The sequence below is a fragment of the Callithrix jacchus genome, chromosome 3 (assembly GCF_049354715.1).
Source record: "Callithrix jacchus isolate 240 chromosome 3, calJac240_pri, whole genome shotgun sequence".
NCBI lineage: Eukaryota > Metazoa > Chordata > Mammalia > Primates > Cebidae > Callithrix > Callithrix jacchus.
Window position 1 is genome coordinate 22,615,914 of NC_133504.1, and position 20,172 is coordinate 22,636,085.

At 39.3% G+C, this 20,172-nt stretch overlaps 1 protein-coding gene and 1 non-coding gene across 30 annotated transcripts in view; one reads left to right on the top strand and one right to left on the bottom strand.

The window, feature by feature from the left end:
- Nucleotides 1-20,172, bottom strand: part of PALLD (palladin, cytoskeletal associated protein) — a 469,895-nt gene that overhangs the window by 223,831 nt on the left and 225,892 nt on the right. For all 29 annotated transcript variants that reach the window (XM_078366289.1, XM_078366298.1, XM_078366290.1 and 26 more), the window contains 3 exons: nucleotides 19,637-19,711; nucleotides 13,988-14,129; nucleotides 13,440-13,463 (listed from right to left, as the gene is read on the bottom strand). In XM_078366289.1, coding sequence (XP_078222415.1) covers nucleotides 13,440-13,463; nucleotides 13,988-14,129; nucleotides 19,637-19,711 — 241 coding nt within the window. The remainder of the gene's footprint in view (nucleotides 1-13,439; nucleotides 13,464-13,987; nucleotides 14,130-19,636; nucleotides 19,712-20,172) is intronic.
- Nucleotides 18,201-18,306, top strand: LOC118152517 (U6 spliceosomal RNA). Its single transcript, XR_004741277.1, has one exon. It is a non-coding gene; the product is annotated as a U6 spliceosomal RNA (small nuclear RNA).

Sequence of the window (20,172 nt, forward strand, 5' to 3'; positions counted from 1 at the left end):
CAAAGGAATTAAAATCTGCATGCTAAAGAAATATCTACATTCCCACAATCATGGCAGCAATAACCAAGGTATGAAAACAACTGAAACATTTTTCAGTGGATGGATTAAAAAATGTGGCATATATGTACATTAGAATACTACTCAGCCTTAAAGAAGCAGGAAATTCTGTCATTTGAGACAACATAGATTAAACCTAGAGGACATTGTGTTAAGTGAAATAAGCCAGGCACAGACAGACATGTGGAATCCAAAAAATATATAAAGTAGAAAGATGGTTAATCAGAGAGGGGCGTGTGGTGAATAGCAGAAGGGGAGACATTGGTTAAAGGTGCAAAATTTCAGTTAGGCAGGGGGACAGGTTCATGGTGATTATGGCTAATAATAATGTACTGTGTATCTTAAGATAGCTGACAGAGAGTATTTTAAAGAGAAATGAGACCAGGTGCAGTGGCTCACACCTGTAATCCCAGAACTTTGGGAGGCTGAGGTGGGCAGATCACCTGATGTCAGGAGTTCGAGACCAGCCTGACCAATATGGAGAAACCCTGTCTCTAATAAAAATGCAAAATTAGCTGGGCATGATGGTGCATGCCTGTAATCCCAGCTACTCAGGAGGCTGAGGCAGCAGAATTGCTTGAACCCGGGAGGTGGAGGTTGTGGTGAGCCTAGATTGCACCACTGCACCACTCCAGCCTGGGCAACAAGAGCAAAACTCCATCCAAAAAAAAAAAAAGAGAGAGAAATGATAGGTATTTGAGATAGTGGATATGTTAATTAGCTTGATCATTCTACAAGTATACATATGTCAAAACCTAGCATTTTATCCCATGAATATAATTATTTTCCCATAATATATGATAATGTATCTTATATGTATTTATGTAATATATTTACCAATTCAATGTAAGACAAAAAATATGAAAACATGTTAAAACGATGAAGCATAATGTATATTTTTGATATTTTAAAATCAGTAATTTTTATTTAAAAAGATGAAGAAAAACTAAAGGATAGAAAAATGAATTGGCAACTCTGAAATAGGCAGGACTCTGCATTACTCTAATTTTATTTCTATCCTACATGTGACCTTTGGTATACACTCAAGGATGCAGATATAAATATTATTCATATTTGTATTAGATGTGCCTTAATTCCTCAGTACCAGTGGGTTATTCTGGTTAGGATGGGGCGACACAACCATTTTTAAAATTGGGTGGAGATTATTGTTAACTTTTGAATCTTGAATCTTTCATGGTGGCATTTTCCAAACTTGTTTGATGGGAAGAATCACCTGGAGCACTCACTGGTTCGATATGTTGATTACACAGGGCCCCTCCTCTCCCCTAGAGATTCAATTCTGATTTAGGAGATCTGGGCTGGGGCCAAGGTTTTGTTTTGTTTTGTTTTGTTTTGTTTGAGATGGAGTCTTGCTCTGTTGCCCAGGCTGGAGTGCAATGGCATGGTCTTGGCTCACTATATATAACCTCTGTCTCCCAGGTTCAAGCGATTCTCCTGCCTCAGCCTCCCAAGTAGCTGGGATTACAGGTACCTGCCACCACTCCCAGCTATTTTTTGCATTTTTTAGTAGAGACAGGGTTTCACCATGTTGGCCAGGCTGGTCTTGAACTCCTGACCTTGTGATCCACCTGACTTAGCCTCCCAAAGTGTTGGGATTACAGGCATGAGCCGCTGTACCTGGCCGGGATTTATTGTTTTTTTATGTCCTTTCCAGATGATTTATATCTTGAGAAAAGTACAAAAAACTGTGTCCTAAAAAAACAGGTATCAAACATTTTTGATTGAAACCCACAGAAGAGATATATTTTATGTCCAATCCAGTCACATGTAAAGGATAGGTATACATACATATATATATATATATATATATATATATATATATATATATACACACACACACACACACATACATACATACATATCTACATTTCCATTACATATGTATACATGTGTATATATGTATATATTTTCTATATATTATATATAGTGTGTATATATTATATATAGTGTATATATTATACATATTATAGGCAATATATATAATGTATATATAATATTATATATAATGTTCAAGGCATAATTCTGTGCCTTGAAACCTACATTTAAAAACAGAATACAATTTTATTCAGCAGAGATGATATTATATATTTACATTATATATATAATATGTAATATATATATATATACACACACGGAAATAAAAGTTTCACAAAAGAATATTTAAAGTTATTACACAAGATGCACGCTACTATTTTTACTCTATTTTTGTAACATGGCGGTTGCCCTCCATCTCCATGAGCCATGAGCAGCAGTTTAAAAATACTGCCCCACAGCACAGTTCCTGGCTCGATAAACATCAATGAATCCTGGGTGATTAATTAAGAAAAGGGTTTACAGACAAAGGTTTGAGAGATACTGATACATGTAGAGTACACAGTAATTATTTGATTAAAAGGTTCACTGAATAGAAGGAAAACAATAAGATACCAGAGAGAGTATGATGTAATTCTCTGTTTTTGACTATATACACAGTTCTTGGCTTTCCATTTGAAGAGGATGATAGAAAGTGTGGAAATAATTCGAATTGGAGCTTTCCATAAGATTAATCATTTGGAAAATGAGATGTCTCTGGAAAGGGATTGGGAATCTTTAAATTGAATGCATATGGTTACAGAATGAGTTAAAAGTGAGGTTAGCCTTTTTAGAAGGGGAAATACAGTTTAGAAGACCAGTGCTGTAAGAGATTGATTAGGTCAAGTCCCTCATTTCTTCAGGTTCAGTGTCAATGAATCCTGGGTGTCCAAAATGATCCTCTCAGCGTCCTGACTAATGAATGCTAGAGCCAAAATGCTGAAGCTCGGCACCCATCTCCCACACGGGTGACCTTTTTTCTAGAGCACAAAGCCTCCCTAGTTGCTCTGCATTTTTCCTAGTTCAGGACAGAAGAAATCCGATGTAAAATGAGGTAATGAGAGATTTAAGTTAGGAAACAGGGTTTCCTAATGCTGAAAAATCTTTAATTACTCTCCTCATTATCCAAATGATTCACTAGAATTATTTATCCGCATAAGGGGAGGGGCAGTATGTCCTCTGAGGTATAAGACACATTGGAACAGGATAGAAGCTGAGTCAAGAGTACATGATAATGTGGACATGCCTAAGAACCCCTTCTTGTGAGGTTCTGAGCAGCGGGCCTCAGGCAGTGCTAAGTCACTTTCCCTCACCCTTAGCAGATGCTGCTGGGAGTGGTGAAGGCTTCTGAGTTTTCAGCAACACCTGGGCACTTCCTGCCTGGACAACCAGGGCCTAGGACCCCGTACTATCTTCCCAGGGCTTAGCTCTCTGGAGAGCACTTCACTCTCTCAATCTTGAATCATCTACATCTGGAAAGACGGAGTTTCTGGGGACACATAGAGCAATATGCTTGCCAGTTCAATGCCTGAGAATGCTTCAACTATAAACATAGACATAATTCTGTGCCTTGAAACCTACATTTAAAAAGAGGATACAATTTTATTCAGTAGGAATGATAAAAAGTGGTTTTAGAGCAATGATCTTGATGACTTATAAAGAATTCCTTCTGATCCTTCTGTGACTTGGTGGTTCTTTTAGTCATGCCATTTTCAGAAATCCCGAGGCTGTATATACAGTTGCCCCTACTAAATCAGAGGGCTCTCTTAGTAAGAATGACATTTTATCATCCTCCCATTCTTCAGGACTTTGAGGACAAAATCAAACATTTTATCGTGATCTCTGAAGCTCTGCATAACCAGGTCCCTGCTTCTCGTCAAGCTCCTTCTGTGCCTCGCATGTCCGTGCCTTCTGAGCACTGGGCACATGGGCTCTGGGGTAGCTCCTTGCAAAGCCAGGCTCTGGGGAGTCTCTAGGCCCTTGCTCCTCCTGGAGGACTCAGCACTCTCCTACTCAGCCTTATGTTTCCCCACAAACATTACTTTCTCTGAGCATCCCTTTTTTAAATTAGACTTCATCAGTTTACCACCCAAAGGAATTTTAGAATGGCAAACATTTTTTGGAGACATTATAACTGTAATTAAATAATATATATCACAAATAATATCATCACAACTGTACTTACATAACATCTATCTATTGATTGATTCATGAAGGTAGGGTCTTGCTTTGTTGCCCAGGCCTCTGGTGGGAGATTTCAGCAGATGGTAGAAGACAATCACAAAATCATATAAAGCTAGGGCAATTTTGTTTTATTTTAAAAATATTTTTAGAAACAGGGGTTCACTGTTACCCAGGCTGGAGTGAAGTGGCATGATCATAGCTCACCGCAGCCTTGAACTCTGGGCTCAAGCAATCCTCCTGCCTCAGCCTCCTGAGTAGCTGGGACTACGTGCTACCACCTCACTCTGCTAAAGAATTTCTTGTGTAATTAGTTTGTTCGTTTCAGGTTCTCTGAGTGCAGAAACGATTTTTGTTCATGGCCATGTTCTTAGCCTCTCACACATGGCAGCCTCCCTATAATTGTTTTTAAGTAAATGCATATATGAAATGTAGATCAAGGAAAAAAACACTGGCTATGTAAGAAGACTATTTTCTAAAGGAATTCTCAGTAAGACCAATTTTCCTACAAGTTTCCTTTGTGTATTTCAAATTTGATTGAGTGGAATTCATTGTGTATGATTTTATAGGAATACTTCCATTGTAAATAAGGTGTATGCCTGTATATAGTTCATGACGCATGGAACATTTAGAAAATTACAGACTTAAAGAACAAAAAAATAGAAAAATAAAAAATAAACATTGAGATGTTCTTTTAGTGACCCTCATGCATTGAAATGTCACAGCAATTTTTACTAGATAACATTTTAATAAAACATCCCAAAGTTTGCCCAGCTTTTCTCCTCTAAGAAAATTTCATCCAACAGTGACAAGAGGTTCACATTTTGTGGAAAGAAAGAAGCATCATAGCTTGTATGGTTCTGACATTATAAAAATGAAGAAAGCCATGAGGAAATGAGGCTGTAATACTGAATACTCATCTGGTAGCATCTCACTTGAACAAAGACATGTAAGACATCTGTAAAATAAATTTTGGTGAGGAAAGGAAATCAGAAAATGACTTCTTATGTCAAATAAAGGGAGTTAGAGGCTTACTTATCTGTACTAAGGAAACTGTCTCCAGTATACATGGAAAAATGTTATTAATAACCTTAATTATGATCCATTTTAATCTAATTTTCCTGTGTTTTGATTTCCTAAGGTTTTGATTTGAGGGCATTTAATAAATTACTAAATCAGAAACTCTTTTTACTGGTGATAAATTCTGTTTTTTACATTTACCTAAAAATTACAAAATCACAGCAATATCTCCCAGAAGGCAACCCTGAATTTAAGTTCCTGGACCTACTTAATACTTGGTTAAATACAAATACAAACCATTTTGTTTGTGGGAAGTCATAAAATGATGAGGCAGCAAGGATAAGATTACTGGGTCCCCTGGGTAATAAGGGGACATTTCATAAATGGTTTCCTTTGCAACTATTTTATTTTTTTTTTTGGTCCCAAGTAACTAAAAAAGAAATTCAGCTCTTACCTTTCAAACCACATAGTTTGGCTAACACAGTTGGCAAAAAAGAACTCTTAAGCTAAAATTAACAAAATGAAATTCAAGGTGGGTAAATGTAATGCTTGTATCAATATCTGCAAAGGAGGCTGGGCGCAGTGGCTCATGCCTGTAATCCCAGCACTTTGGGAGACTGAGGCAGATGGATCATCTGAGGTCAGGAGTTCAGGACCAGCCTGGTCAACATGATGGTCAACCCCATCTCTACTAAAAATACAAAAATTATCTGGGTGTGATGGTAGACCCCTGTAATTCCAGCTACTTTGGAGGTTGAGGCAGGAGAATCACTTGACCCCAGGTTGCAGTGAGCCGAGACTGTACCACTGCACTCCAGCCTGGATGACAGAGAGAGACTCCGCTTAAAAAAAAAAAGTGCAAAGAAGTTTTAGAAATTGTCATTTGTATTTAATATTATATATAAAGAAGGATATTTAAAATGTACTGTTTAAGGAATAACAGTACAATAACAGAATAAATTAACCCTGTGTATCTATCCTCGAGTCTATGAAATGAAACATTTCCAGTACTTTAGAAATACCTCATATGCTTTCCCCAACTTAATTTTCATTCTCTTTTGAGATAATTCCTTCAATTTTGTTTATGTGTTTGCCATACATATATGTATCCTTAAAAAATGCATTCTGTAGTTTAAAAAAATTGAGTAGTGAGCACAGATCTTGGTTGCCTAAAGAAAAGGTAGACTTGTCACTGTTAGGCAAAAGATCACAAGAACCATCTTGGGCCATCAACTAGATTCAATGTCCCTGAAAGTTTCCCAAGGCCCCATGGAGCACTCAGTGGGTAAGGTCTTGAGTGAGTGCTGGGAAATATAAGGCTTACTCGGTGGTACAGTCTGATGGGGCCTTGTGTGGGCATCCAGCAGGAATACAGATATTGATGGAGATGATATCTCCATTTTTTTTAAATTAAAAAAATTGTGGTTACATAGAAGGCATAAACATTTATTGGATACATGACATGTTTTGATACGTGCATGAAGGGTGAAATAATCACATCATGGAGAATGGAGGATCTGTCCCCTCAAATATTTGTCCTTTGAGTTATTCAATCCAATTATCCTCCAATTAAACAATCCAATTACATGCTTTCCGTTATTTTAAAATGTACAATTAACTTCTCATTGACTACAGTCACCCCATTCTGCGACCAAATACTAGGTCTTCTCAGCCTTTCTATTTTTTATACCCATTAACCACCTGCACTTCCCCCTACAGTCCCTCAATACCCTTCCCAGCCTCTGGTAACCACCCTTCTACTGTTTGGATTTTTAGATCACACAAATAAGTGAGAGCATGTGATGTCTTGTCTTTCTGTGTCTGGCTCACTTCTATGATGAAAGTCCATAGAGGGGAGGGCAGGACAGGCCAAGTAGAGATGAGATTTTTGAGTCAGGCTTACCGCCCTGCCATTCTGTCATCCAAGTAAAAGATGGGCTGGACCAGAGGCAATGCACCTCCTCATGATGAAAGCCTCACAGCATTTGTCTCTTGAGGCATGCGGCTCCAAGCTGAACTTGTCCTTCATCCTGATGCACAGCAGTCACCCTCCTAGGGGTGCCCTTTGCCTCTTGCGTGGATGTGACCTCCTGCTTCCTGTACTCCACCTCCACACCTTACTCTTTCTGGGTTAATTCTCTTGCTGTGGTGGAGCACACTGTCTACAGAGGCTTCCAGAGGAAAATCTGGGGGACATTACAAGTCTGAAAATACCATTGCTAGATTTCCACCTGAAGTTTTGCCCGGGGACAGAATTCCAAGTTGTAGGTAATTTTACTTCACAATTTTGAAGTTTTTCCATCATTGTCTCTTTGTGTCTAGGGTGACTGCTGAGAAAACCAATGCTATTTGCATTTTGCTAATTTGTATAAAACCTGATGTTTTCTCCCTGGACACTTGTAAAATGATCTCCTTGTCCTGGAAATTATGAATTTTATGATGATGTGTCTGACTCTGTCTGGGTTTATTCCATATGTTGTGCAATCAGTGGCTTTTTTTCCATCTGAAAACTAACACTTTTCAGTTTGGGGAACTTAAAAAAATATTTCATTGATAATCCCCTCTCTCTCTTCTTTCTTCCCTCTTCCCCAAATCCCAGTTATTTGTCGTGCATCTTCTAATTTTGCTGCCTTTTCTCTCTTACATTCCCATTCCTTCTTTGTCATTTTGCTGTGCTTTGTGGGACATTTGCTCATTTCATTTCTGCTGTGAACCTTTTCATTTCAAGAACTCTGTTTTTCAAGTGTCTGCCCCTCTCTTTTTTTCCTAGCCTTTCGTTTTTATTTCTTGGGTGGAATGATTTCCTTATATCCTTTAGGAGAGACTTTGTTTGTTTTATGTTTTCTTCTCTCTACAAATCCATTTTCTCCAAGTTGTCTTTTGGGAAGGTCGCTTATTTTCCTATATCATTCATGCCAGAGGCTTTTTCCAGATGCCTTTCTCTCTGCTTGTCTGACATGGCTAAGAGTTTATCAAGCTCTGAGTACAAGAGAGGAACTCATCACTTTGGCCTTCCCCATAGCACACTCCAAGTGGCATCTTTATAAGAGAAACTCCCAGATTGTTATCTTTGAATTTATTTTTTTCTCTTGGGATGTTCAAATTGCCCAGAGAAGAACCCTTCAGTCTCTGCTGAGAGAGGTAAAGCTCCCAGGCTGGAAAGTGAGTCCTGGAAGGGGACTGGTAGTAGTCACATTTAGCATTGAGAATTCCAAAAGTCTATTTTCTTTTTAGTGTGTACTCGAATGTGTCATGCACCTTCCCCCCTCTCTCTCGAGCAAGCTTGTCCCACATGCGGCCCAAGACAGCTTTGAATGTGGCCCAACACAGTCATAAACTTTCTTAAAACATAAGATTTTTTTTTTTGAGACGGAGTTTCGCTTTTGTTACCCAGGCTGGAGTGCGAAGGCACCATCTCAGCTCACCGCAACCCCCGCCTCCTGGGTTCAAGCAATTCTCCTGCCTCAGCCTCCTGAGTAGCTGGGACTACAAGCATGTGCCACCATGCCCAGCTAATTTTTGCATTTTTAGTAGAGATGGGGTTTCACCATGTTGACCAGAATGGTCTCGATATCTTGACCTTGTGATCCACCCGCCTCGGCCCCCCAAAGTGCTGGGATTATAGGTGTGAACCACCGCACCCTGCCGGATTTTTTTAAAGCTCATCAGCTATCATTAGTGTTAGTGTATTTTATATGTGACCCAAGCCAATTCTTCTTCTTCCAGTGTGGCCCAGGAAAGCCAAAAGATTGGACACTCATGGTCTAGAGAGTAAACCAAACTTTCTTGGTTCATGGGACTCTAAGTATCTCAATACTTTTTAAATGGTGCTCCTAAGCCAAAGGCGTAACTAATAGTTATGTTTATTATGTAGTTATTTCCAAAGAACTTAATAAGTATTTCTGCCCAAACAACATCGTGTTTAAAAATACAGGTAAATGGAAATAAAAATATTCTTATTTTATTCTTAAATAGCCACTATTTCTTACTAATGGCTGTGTGCACCTTCTGGGCACTAACCCACCTCTCTTGGAATCAGACTGCATGAGCCAGCTTCATTTCATGTTTCACATGGATTTTCATGAGGTACTTACTTTTTATCACACACTCATCAAAAACTCAGTTTCACAAAGAGATTATGGCATAGAAAAGAATGGAGCTGATCTAATCTTGAAATTCTGAACTAGCTCAAGCCCATCACTGTGTCATATCTGTCAAATGTCAAGTTTGAATGTGTTTGCATAAAAATTTTCAAATATATTACAGCCTCCCTGTCAGCGTGGGTTGGAACCCCAGGGCATCCAGGGTTCGGAAACTATAAGTTTCATATGGTCCACTTTTTTCAACCCACCGTCCTGACCTAGAACATGCATTTTCTACTGCATACCATCTACTGGGATCTCAGGAAACATCCCTATCATTGCCCTCTCACAACAGCAACTTAGAACATTTAACTTAGTGTAACTTACATTATATTTTGAATCACAGAATCAAAGCCTGTACAAGATCTTGGATGGGTCACATTGGTTAGCAGAAATTCAAACTGAAAGCAGGAGGCAATATACTTTTATATGTATAATTCCACAACCAGTAAGACACATTTTTGTGTTTTTAATTTTGCATGCTATTAGACAGTGCTGTAGAGGTAACTCAATACAGTTTGTGGCTGTTTCCAGACAGCTGAGTAACAGACTGAGTATTAACAGCTGTTAAATGAATCTTCTGTGCCCTCTACCCCCAGACTAGTCTTTGAAGGATTCTATCAGCACAAAGTCAGAATGTCAAAGAAGAAGGCCAGAGAAGGTACTATGACAAACGGATGTTGGTCTTAAGTAAGCTGACTAGCTATTAATTCACAAAACAGTCTGCAAAGATTTGTGATGCAAGCTGGCTGCTGTCTAGACAGAGAGGGGAGTGTAAAACACATCAGACAGATACTGCGCAGTGGTGACAAGAAAAACCTGTTTCAGTTGCACTGATGCATTTGGAGACAACCGGCTATTGCCTTCTTTATCTAAATATCTAAGTCCTGATGGGGCTATATCTAGGTACTAGGGAATTTCAATTTTATTTCGAGAGCTTTAAACCATCTTGCCCATGAATAAGGAAGAGAGTGAAGAGAAGAGTAAAAAAAAAAGAAATAAAAAGAATGAGGGAGTGAGATGGAGAAAGAGGAAGAGAGGGAGGGAATGAAGGAGGTGAGGGGAGAGAAAGAGACAGAGAGGGAGAGAGACAGTAAGAAAGAGTGACTGTGTCAGAGGACAGGAAGAAGGTAGGAAGAGAGAGTAATAAAACCAGAATGCTTAAATGTTTTCCTGAATTTCAAAGGCTATTTATGTTTTAGCATTTGGAAAATATCACTGACCTAGTCCTATAAAATTTATCTCTTGCCTCAGATGTATTGTAGTCATGTCTGTTTTTCTTCCTTCCGCTTAACAATGGCTAAAAAAAATCCAGTTATTAGGGAATCCAGTTCCTACATACTTCTATACAGATTGTTCACAGGTCCATTAGATGTAACACTCAATCAGGTCATTTAAGGCAGGTAAACGGTCATATTTATTTTTTGTTTTTTTCCTCTGACGCAGCAACTTCAAAGTTAATGTAAGGAAAACCCTTGGGAACTAGTAAAAGTATCATAACTAGCTTTGGCAGGCAAAACAAAACATTGTTTAAGCACAAATATGCTGACACATTTGCTTGTTCTGAAGTTCTGACTCATAACAACTCATTTAATTAGTCACTTGAGTAGTCATTAATGTGTTTAAGGGTTTTTTTTTGTTTAAAAACTATGATCATGGGTTTTATTTAATGCTGCATGCTAACTGCTGATTTACTGAAGCAGAACATTTTAACACTATAAAAGAGAAAGGAGAAATTCTTGTAGCGTCATGGTAAATACAACTGTGGAGAAATCATCATAGGTCAGGAAAACTTATTGTTAGTTTTTAATAGCTCCTGACTATATAATGTTTCTTTTGTATATTGACAAATTTGCTTGAAATATTTCTCTGCAGGAAAAATTTTGCAGAAAATGCTATTATTGTAGTTGGAATGAAGGAGTCTGTTTTCTTAAATGCTTTCAGATTTAACTATGTAAATAAGAAATTCAGTGAACACACAGAGGAAAAATGTTTCTGCATTGCTAGGACAGGGGTTTAAAAGGAAGGCCTTCCAGATCTTGCTCTTTTCTGCATGATCTTGCTACAAGAAAGCAAATGGTATTTCAGGATGTTCTAGAGGTCAAGTGATTCCATGAAGATGTTTAGGACTAATTTTGTTAAATGATTCATGATCAAAACTATATCGTAGAAGCAAAACAGCAAACCGTAACTGAAACAGAAGGAGTGCATGTAGGGTAAGGGATGAGGAGGCAGGGCTTGGGGTAAATGTTTCCTTCCTCCCTCCTCATCCAAATGTATTCCTCCTTAGACAGCATATTCTGAGTGTCTCCCATTTTCAAATACACACATACTGAAAACTAAGCTGTGCAGTTTCTAAGCAGTGTTTTGAATTTGCAGATGATGGTTAGTTTGTGATTTTCCAACCTACATTATGAGAGACATTGGATAAATCATTATCCCCTGTGTGCGTAATGACAATGTAAAACACACAATGAAAAGAGGGTTGTAGAATTCACTCAGAAGCTAAAATGCAATGTCAAAAGTTGCCTTAACTCATGCCAGTAGTAACATTTTTACAATGTTTTGCTCCAAATTTTAGTCTTACTTATACACAAAGCATGAAGAGACATAAATTCCTTTATAGGTTTGTTTCACATAAGCTATTTCTTGTAGATAAAGATATTTGGTTCCTACTTTCGTATCTGCCTATTTATTATCTATCTATCTATCTATCTATCTATCTATCTATCTATCTCTCTACCTACCTACCTACCTTCCTACTTACCTATCTAAAGTTATTTAAAATAGCAAATGCAAAAGATGTCTTTTAACTATAGATAGATAGAGAGGCAGACAGACAGATATAAAAGCAGGAACCAAATATCTTTTATCTACAAGATAAAAGATAGATAGATCCTGTAGGAAATCCTCCGTATAGGATTTCCATATTAGCTCATACAGCAGATTTAATATCAGAAAGTCTATGTATCAGGGAACTAGCATTATGCAATTTTATTCAAAGACATTTCACAGACAAAATATGCAGTTGTGTATTTCCACAGTCTGGAAAGTGACTACAGTATGTGATGTGGTGACTGACACATTAAGTGGGATGTCTTGCTCTAGCTGTAATTCATGACAAGAGGGCAGCAGATCAATTCCAATTGTTCCTGAAGGATGGTACTCAGCCTCCCTTAAACTCTGGATCCTAATAGGGTCGAACACTGCTCTTAAAGATCCGGTACACAGACGTGAGAGGCTCAGGGACTGACTACAGTAATCTGACCTGCAGTGGCCTACAGAGAACTTTCCAGTTCCCCCAAGAAGGGTCAGAGCAAGGTCACAGCTCCTAAGACACATGTGGCAAGAGCCGCTTGACACTGAAGCAGAGGCACAAACAGGAGAAACAGGAAAATGGACTTGTTTTTTTACCCTTAAAGTGCAACTCTGCTGATGGGAAAAATACAAAAGAAAACAGTCTTGCAGAGGACATACGATGAAATACCTAGACAAAAATTTGTTTCCTTTACAAACACGGTTCAGCCTACAGGGAGCCATAAATACGCAAGAAGTCTGAGGCAGGGAACAGCTGGGCCTGAGGCTCCTGGGTCACACAGTACTGTGATCCAGTCAAACGACCTGATAATTAAGAGTGATCGGGGCAAGATGACTTTCTTCATGCTTGTGCAATAGTAAAAGTTTATGGCTCAGGGCACATAAATGAGAAATGTGGGGGAGGGTCCATTCTGCTTACCTCTTTGAGCTGCTCTCATCTGAGACACATTTCTAAGTTGGGGTTGTTAGTGGGTTCTGATCAGTACAAATGCAGTAGATTGTCCTCCTCTACTGGAATTTTAGGAGGATGTTTTTTCATCATCAGCTTAGTTTGCTTTCTGAGCCTATAAGACTGTACTTTAAAAAGCCTGAAGTCACTGAGCTTGACCTTCTTGTCTGAATGGGACTTAATGTTTTACTAAGAAAGATGTTGATATAAAATGCAGTGTACAGACTCCATGTTAAAGAAGAGATTGTCTTTTAGGGGGTCTCACATTTCCAGGGAGCTACAAAAACATTGTTCAGCTTATGGCTTTAAGATAGAAACAAAGAACTATTGAGACCCAAAAGATACATTATCCACTCCCCACCAACAACAACAACAACAAAAAAAGCTAAAAATATTCTTACCAGGTTCAGCTGTAGATCTAGGTTCTGTTTGCCACATGAAAAAAATAAATGAGAACAAAGTATTAGAATTGGGTTCCATTAGCAAAAAAACCTACTTGTTCCTTTATTTTACCTTGTCTAGGACATGTCTGAAGAAATGTTACAGTCAAACTCCATCATACAAAAGATACAGTTAAAGTGATAGTAGATCAATTTATATTTCTATAAATATAGAAACTCAAATTTCTGTGTCAACTTACACTAGGAAGTTTTTCCAATGTCAGTTCACAAATGGGCTCTTGGAGCCTTGTGAATCTCCCAAAATTATTCATGCATATTTGAGTACAAATTTATATATGCATTTTTTGAGAAGATTGAATATATCTTTCATTAGAGTTTCAAAGGGGTAACAGTTTCCATACTGGATCTCAACATACTGTAGATGATCTGATCTCACCACTCTTTGAAAATCGAGATCAATTAATCTCAACGATTTAGTACTTCTTGGTTTTCTTGAAGCTGGAGAGAATACAATGGTCAGATTTGGTGACATGGGCACTTCTCCTTACTTTTCTGTAGAATTCGGAAATCCGGGGAGTCTTGGATTTCACTCCCTTGCCGAAACCACTGGACCTGCAGAGGGAGTGCCCCTCGGACCCGGCACTCCAGAACCACCACCTGGCCTTCTGCCACAGCTGTGTTTTGCAGTTCCTGAAATCCAAGGAAAACGTACCCCATGAGACTTTGGTGCATTTTTAAGCAATTTACCACACAGAATAAAAATTCCAAAGCTTAGACAAAACAGATACAAAAACAAAATGCAAAGCTTGCATCATAAAATAATTAGCATGAACTCAGGTAAGGTTAAACACCTTTGAACACACTGATTATCAGCTTTTCACTCTCTCCAAGTTATAAAGTGAGTCAAGTTTACCGTAAGTCCTGTAGAACTTTCTGGCCTGTCCGCAAATTTGCATTGACTGTTCTGCATTTATGGAATTTGACAGTAAACACTGTTAACTTTATCTACATTTAAGAGGAATTGGGTGGAATGAGAATTTCTTAAAACAATCATACTCTAAATAAACGTAGATTCTTATGAAAACCAGGCAATTAGAGACAAAAGACATGCATTTGTTGTCACATCCCCCAGCCTTGTCATGTACCCCCTCTGCCCAACTAGTTTCCTGTGTCGAGTTTATTAAGCAAAGGGGTTTCGATATTTTCTCATTTTGAGATTCTGAGTAATGAAACATGCTGCACTTTTTCCTTATTGACCTTCATTTCCTCCTTCCTTCCTCCTGCCTTTGTTGTCCCTGACCACACTCCAACTCCAGACCAATAAATCTTTACAATCCAACAGATTAGAAATTAATTGGGCTTTCAGATACAAAGAAGTAAAGCTTTTATAACTGTTCTTAAATATCAGGACATTAATATTTCCCTCACATATATCTTCTCTACCGTCCTTCTCCAGAATTAACTGGCAATGGGGCCTTTTAAACTTTTTTACTATTTAAACTCCTGACTGTAGAATATTGGATTTAGGCCAGGTGCGGTGGCTTACTCCTGTAATCCCAGCTCTTTGGGAGGCTGAGGCGGTGGATCGCCTGAGGTCAGGAGTTCAAGATCAGTCTGACCAACAAGGTGAAACCCACCTCTACTAAAAATAGAAAAATTAGCTAGGCGTGGTTGCACAAGCCTGTAATCCCAGCTACTCAGGAAGCTGAGGCAGGAGAATTGCTTGAACCCGGGAGGCGGAGGTTGCAGTGAGCTGAGATCGCGCCACTGCACTCCAGCCTGGGTGACAAAGCAAGAAGGTCTGTCTCCAAAAAAAAAAGAATATTGGATCTAATGTAGAGTGTAGGACTCTTAAAATAACTCAAACATGATAAAGTAATTTACCCACATATAGACCAAAAGCAAACAAATTCACCTTAGGAGGTGTGGGGTTTTTTGTTTTGTTGCTTGTGGCATGTGTGTAAATTAAAAAAACAATCTGTAGCCAATGGCCTGCAGTAAGTGTACTAAAACCCCGAGGAAATTCTAAGGCCTATGATGTTGGCAGAAGAACTATAAAACTCTAATGTGAAGTCTGAGAAGACATTCGATAAAAATTTTGGTAATTAACTAGACTGTCTTTAAGTAAAAAGGTTTAAATGATCAAGTATTTCTGATTGGATTCTTCTTTCTTATTTTAAATGAAGAAAATCTCTGGTTTTAAATCAAATTTTTCTTCCTTTGTGACTGGGTTCATAGAATAACTAATTTATTAGATCAAACAGGGTAAATGTCACTTACGAGGGCCAGCTTCTATGGATTAACCTATTAAATGGCTCTAGGCTTGTCCAGGAAGCCATTCAGACTATAAATGGCATCAAAATATTTTTTATGCTTCAGCTTCGAGGCACCAAAAGACACTTTGATTTATTCCTAAGATTTTGCATTTTTTTTTTTTTCAGTGTAAAACAGTCAGAGATGTAGGAAATGGGTATCTATCAAGCAACTTAAGCAGTCAAAGCTCCACGGTTATTCCAGGATTACCATTTGGATCCTCCTGGAGCTAACATTTTTATCTTGGCAAAAGCCATGGCTAAACATAGTAAACCATTAGGAGAACCTTCAGGCACACAGCAAGGAGTACCAGAGGAGATGAAAAGTCAACCTTTGTGGGAGCTGCACCTTGCAACCTGGATCATCTACTTCATGTGGGATCTGGGGGCCCTGGGGGTTTCAGGGTCCATATAAAGGCCCCTCTTGCCACACATCAAGTCCACCTGACATTGTGATTCCTTGGAAGGGTCTATTTGGGAAGAAATGTCACATGTACGTCCATACTACCCAGAGTCCTGTGGTCCACAGCCCACCAATCTGCCAGGTGACCTGCAGGCAGGAGCACTGGCTCTGCCTCTCATTAGCTGTGAGACTCAGGAATCTTTTCCAGAGCAGCATGAGTAAACAGAGAGAGACAATGCTTGGATTGTCAAAGGCAGCCCACCTGCCACTCACTGTCACCTTCATGCATAAGAGAAGGCCCAACAAAGGTGCGATGGGTGACAGTCAAGGCTAGCTTGAGTTCCAGAGATCAGCAGGATTATTTTCTAAACCTAACCCTCCAAAATGAGAGCCCAGGCCTAAGACGGACCCTGCAAATCAGAGACAGAAGCTACCTAAAGTGAGAAAGTTTGGAAAAACAGATGCAGCAAGGAAGTGAACAGCCCTACAGAAGAGAGATGTTCCCTGGTCCAGGCACAGAAAGTAGAGGACTGGACAAGGGGCTCTGAGCTTCCAGTGGCTCTGAGCTTCCAGTGAATTGACAGTCTGAGAGTTCTTAAAAATCAACCTATATAAAAAATAGAGTTTTGTTTTACTTCTCTTTAAAGCTGTCCTGTTAGCACAAAGAATGCTTCATGGTTTTCTTCCAGGGAAGGGGGAAAGACCACTAATAGAATGTCTATGTTGCAGGAGCAGGATTGCCATGGAGGAAACAGGATTTTGTATTTAGTATTTGAGAGTTCCCCTTGGTGCCCAGGAGGAATTCCATAACATCTACACACACCAGACCCATGCGGGAAAGCCCAGTCATGAAAGAAAGCAAAACTTCACATCCTCTTTTCCTTCCCTTGGGCCACCAGCATGGACTTTGTTTAAATCAAGAGGTGTGTTGGCCCTGGCACCCCCAAACCTTGGCTACCAATACATTGGGCAGCACACCCTTTCTGGTGATGACCTTGAGAAGCTGCTTGTGCAAAACTCTTAAACTACATTCTAAATGTGGAGGGTCCACCCTCTGTAAACATTTTCTGTTCTAAACATCAAAGGAAGACCTCACTGGTTATCCTATTGACTTAGTTTTTTGTAGGGTTTCACACAACTTCTTTCTTTTTTTTCTTTTTCTGTTTTTTGAAACAGTCTCACTCTGTCACCGAGGCTGGAGTGCAGTGGTGCAATCTTGGCTCACTGCAACCTCCACCTCCCAAGTTCAAGTGATTCTCCTGCCTCAGCCTCCGGAGTAGCGGGGACTACAGGCATGTGCCACCATGCCTACCTAATTTTTATATTTTTAGTAGAGATGGGGTTTCACTGTGTTAGCCAGGATGGTCTCAATCTCCTAACCTTGTGATCTGCCTGCCTTGGCCTCCCAAAATGCTGGGATCACAGGCGTAAGCCACCTCACCACACAACTTCTTTCTTAGCAGTCTACCTGGGAGGGTAGTTTCCAAGCTGTTACCACCTGTTATCATCTGCTGCCTGCACCCGACTGAAAATACTATTAACTGCTTATGAGAAGATCTTTTATACAGCTTGGATTCAGCTGGCTTAAGGGGAAAAAAATCATTCCCTATGTGGAGATTACACAAATGTTTTTACTGCCTCACAAAAGTTTTATAGATTTGCTTTCAAATTTGTCTTTAGTTTACTAGGAATTGATTGTTGTGAAAAGCATAGGGTAGGAGTTTAACTGGATACATTCTCACCTGTGCTGAAGAATTCACTTTTTCTCCAGCCATCTATATGTTTCTTTAGATATTTAGTATCTTTGTGGGATCTATTCTGGGTATGCATCAATTTCTCTAGCCTTGTACCAGTGATACTGTCCTAATTACTATACCTTTTCAATGTCTTGCTATCTTATAGAACAAACCCCACTCCTTCCTAACATTATGTTATTTTCCTTCCTCAGGTGTAACCTGGCTATTCTTAGCCACTTTTTCCCTCCACACAACTTTGAATCAGGTTGCTAAATTCTATATCAAACAAACAATTAAAAACCAGGAACCTGTGCTTGCTTTAGCAGCACATCTATACTAAAATTGGAATGATACAGAGAAGATTAGCATGGCTTCTGTTCAAGGATGACATGCAAATTCAAGTGTTCCATATTTTTTAATGTGGCACATATACATCATGGAATACTATGCAGTCACAAAAAAGAAAGTGTTCATGTTTTCTGCAAGGACATGGATGAAGCTGGAAACCATCATTCTCAGCAAACTGACATAAGAACAGAAAACCAAATGCTGCATGTTCTCACTCATATGTGGGAGTTGAACAATGAGAACACATGGACACAGGGAGGGGAACGTCACACACTGGGGCCTGTTGGGGTGGGGACAAGGGGAGGGAGAGCATTAGGAGAAATACCTAATGCATGCTGGGCTTAAAACCTAGATGACAGGTTGATAGGTGCAGCAAACCACCATGGCAAGTGTATATCTATGTAGCAAACAGGCACGTTCTACACATGTACCTCAGAACTTAAAGTGAAAAAACAAAAAGAACAACAAAAAAAACCAGAAACCTGTTGGAATTTTAGCTAGACTTACATTAAATACAGATTAATTAGGGAGCCATGACTTTCCAGTTTGTCAGTCTGCAAGCATGGCATGTCTCTTCATTTATTTGGGCCTTTAAAAATGTCTTTTAATGGCTGGGCATGGTGGCTCATGCCTGTAATCCCAGCACTTTGGGAGGCCAAGGCAGGCAGATCACCTGAGGTCAGGAGTTTGAGACCAGCCTGGTCAATATGGAGAAATGCCATCTCTACTAAAATACAAAATATTAGCTGGGCATGGTGGAGGGTGCCTAAAATCAATCCCAGCTACTTGGGAGGCTGAGGCAGGAGGATCGCTTGAACCCAGGAGGTAGAGGTTGCAGTGAGCCAAGATTGTGCCACTGCACTTCAGCCTGAAAGAGCAAGACTCTGTCTCAAAAAAAAAAGTCTTTTAATAAGGCTTTATAATTTGCTCTTTAAAAAAAAGGAAGGAAAAAGAAAGAGGAGAAATGCTATATGGAACCATTTCTGACTTGAGAGATTGACCAATGAAATGGATGTCATTCATCCTGGCAATGCAAATCCCCAACTCAGAACAAATGGAAAATTAGTCTCAGGTTTTCTGAATTACTATAAAACTTGCTAGCTCTCTCAAGCAATTTCCAACACAGCGGTGTTTTTTTTGTTTTGTTTTTCTGTCTTGGCTTTCCCACTAGATTTTATGCTCTATCAGGTTCCTGCTCACACCTCTCAGCACCCACCACAAGATTATAGTCACGCAGCAGTCGTCCGACAAATATCTATTTTAGTCCCAAAGGTAACCATGATAATCAGCCTCCTAATCTGCTCGTTTTCATTTTTAAAGACTGCTACACAAAGTCGCATGTATATGAAATTTAAGGACCAAAGTAAACACAGAGAATGAGACTTCCAGATGTCAGACCTTTGTAAAAACAGGAGGAAAGTAGGGAGTGGTGGTTCCATCAGGTCGGCAGAGATATGAAGTCGGACTGTGAACCTGCAAAAGCACAGACACATGGATCAAATTCTAAGTATATAAACTGCTGAAAAGATGGGCTGAAGAAACCTTTCATTACGGGGACCTCCCCACTTGAATGAAACCAGTGAATGAGAGTATCACTATACATCATTTTGCTCGTCTACTCTTACAGGACAGACATTGTTCAACTTCCTCATTTCACATCTGTTACTCTTCTCCGCTCAAAAGAATATTCACGGTAAACGTTCCCTGGGTCCTTGGGGGATCCACAAGCTTTTAAATGCTATTACCAAATGGGTTTCTGTGTGTGGGACTTCCACATGGGTCTTTTCAAAAGTTCTTGTAGACATTGTATTTTATTTTTAAATACAGTTTGGATTCATTGCATAACAGGCATTGGCTATTGGCAGTGGAGGGTAAATTATCAAACATCTACCTATCTTATTTAGCTTGTACTCTCTTTTGATATTGGGATGATG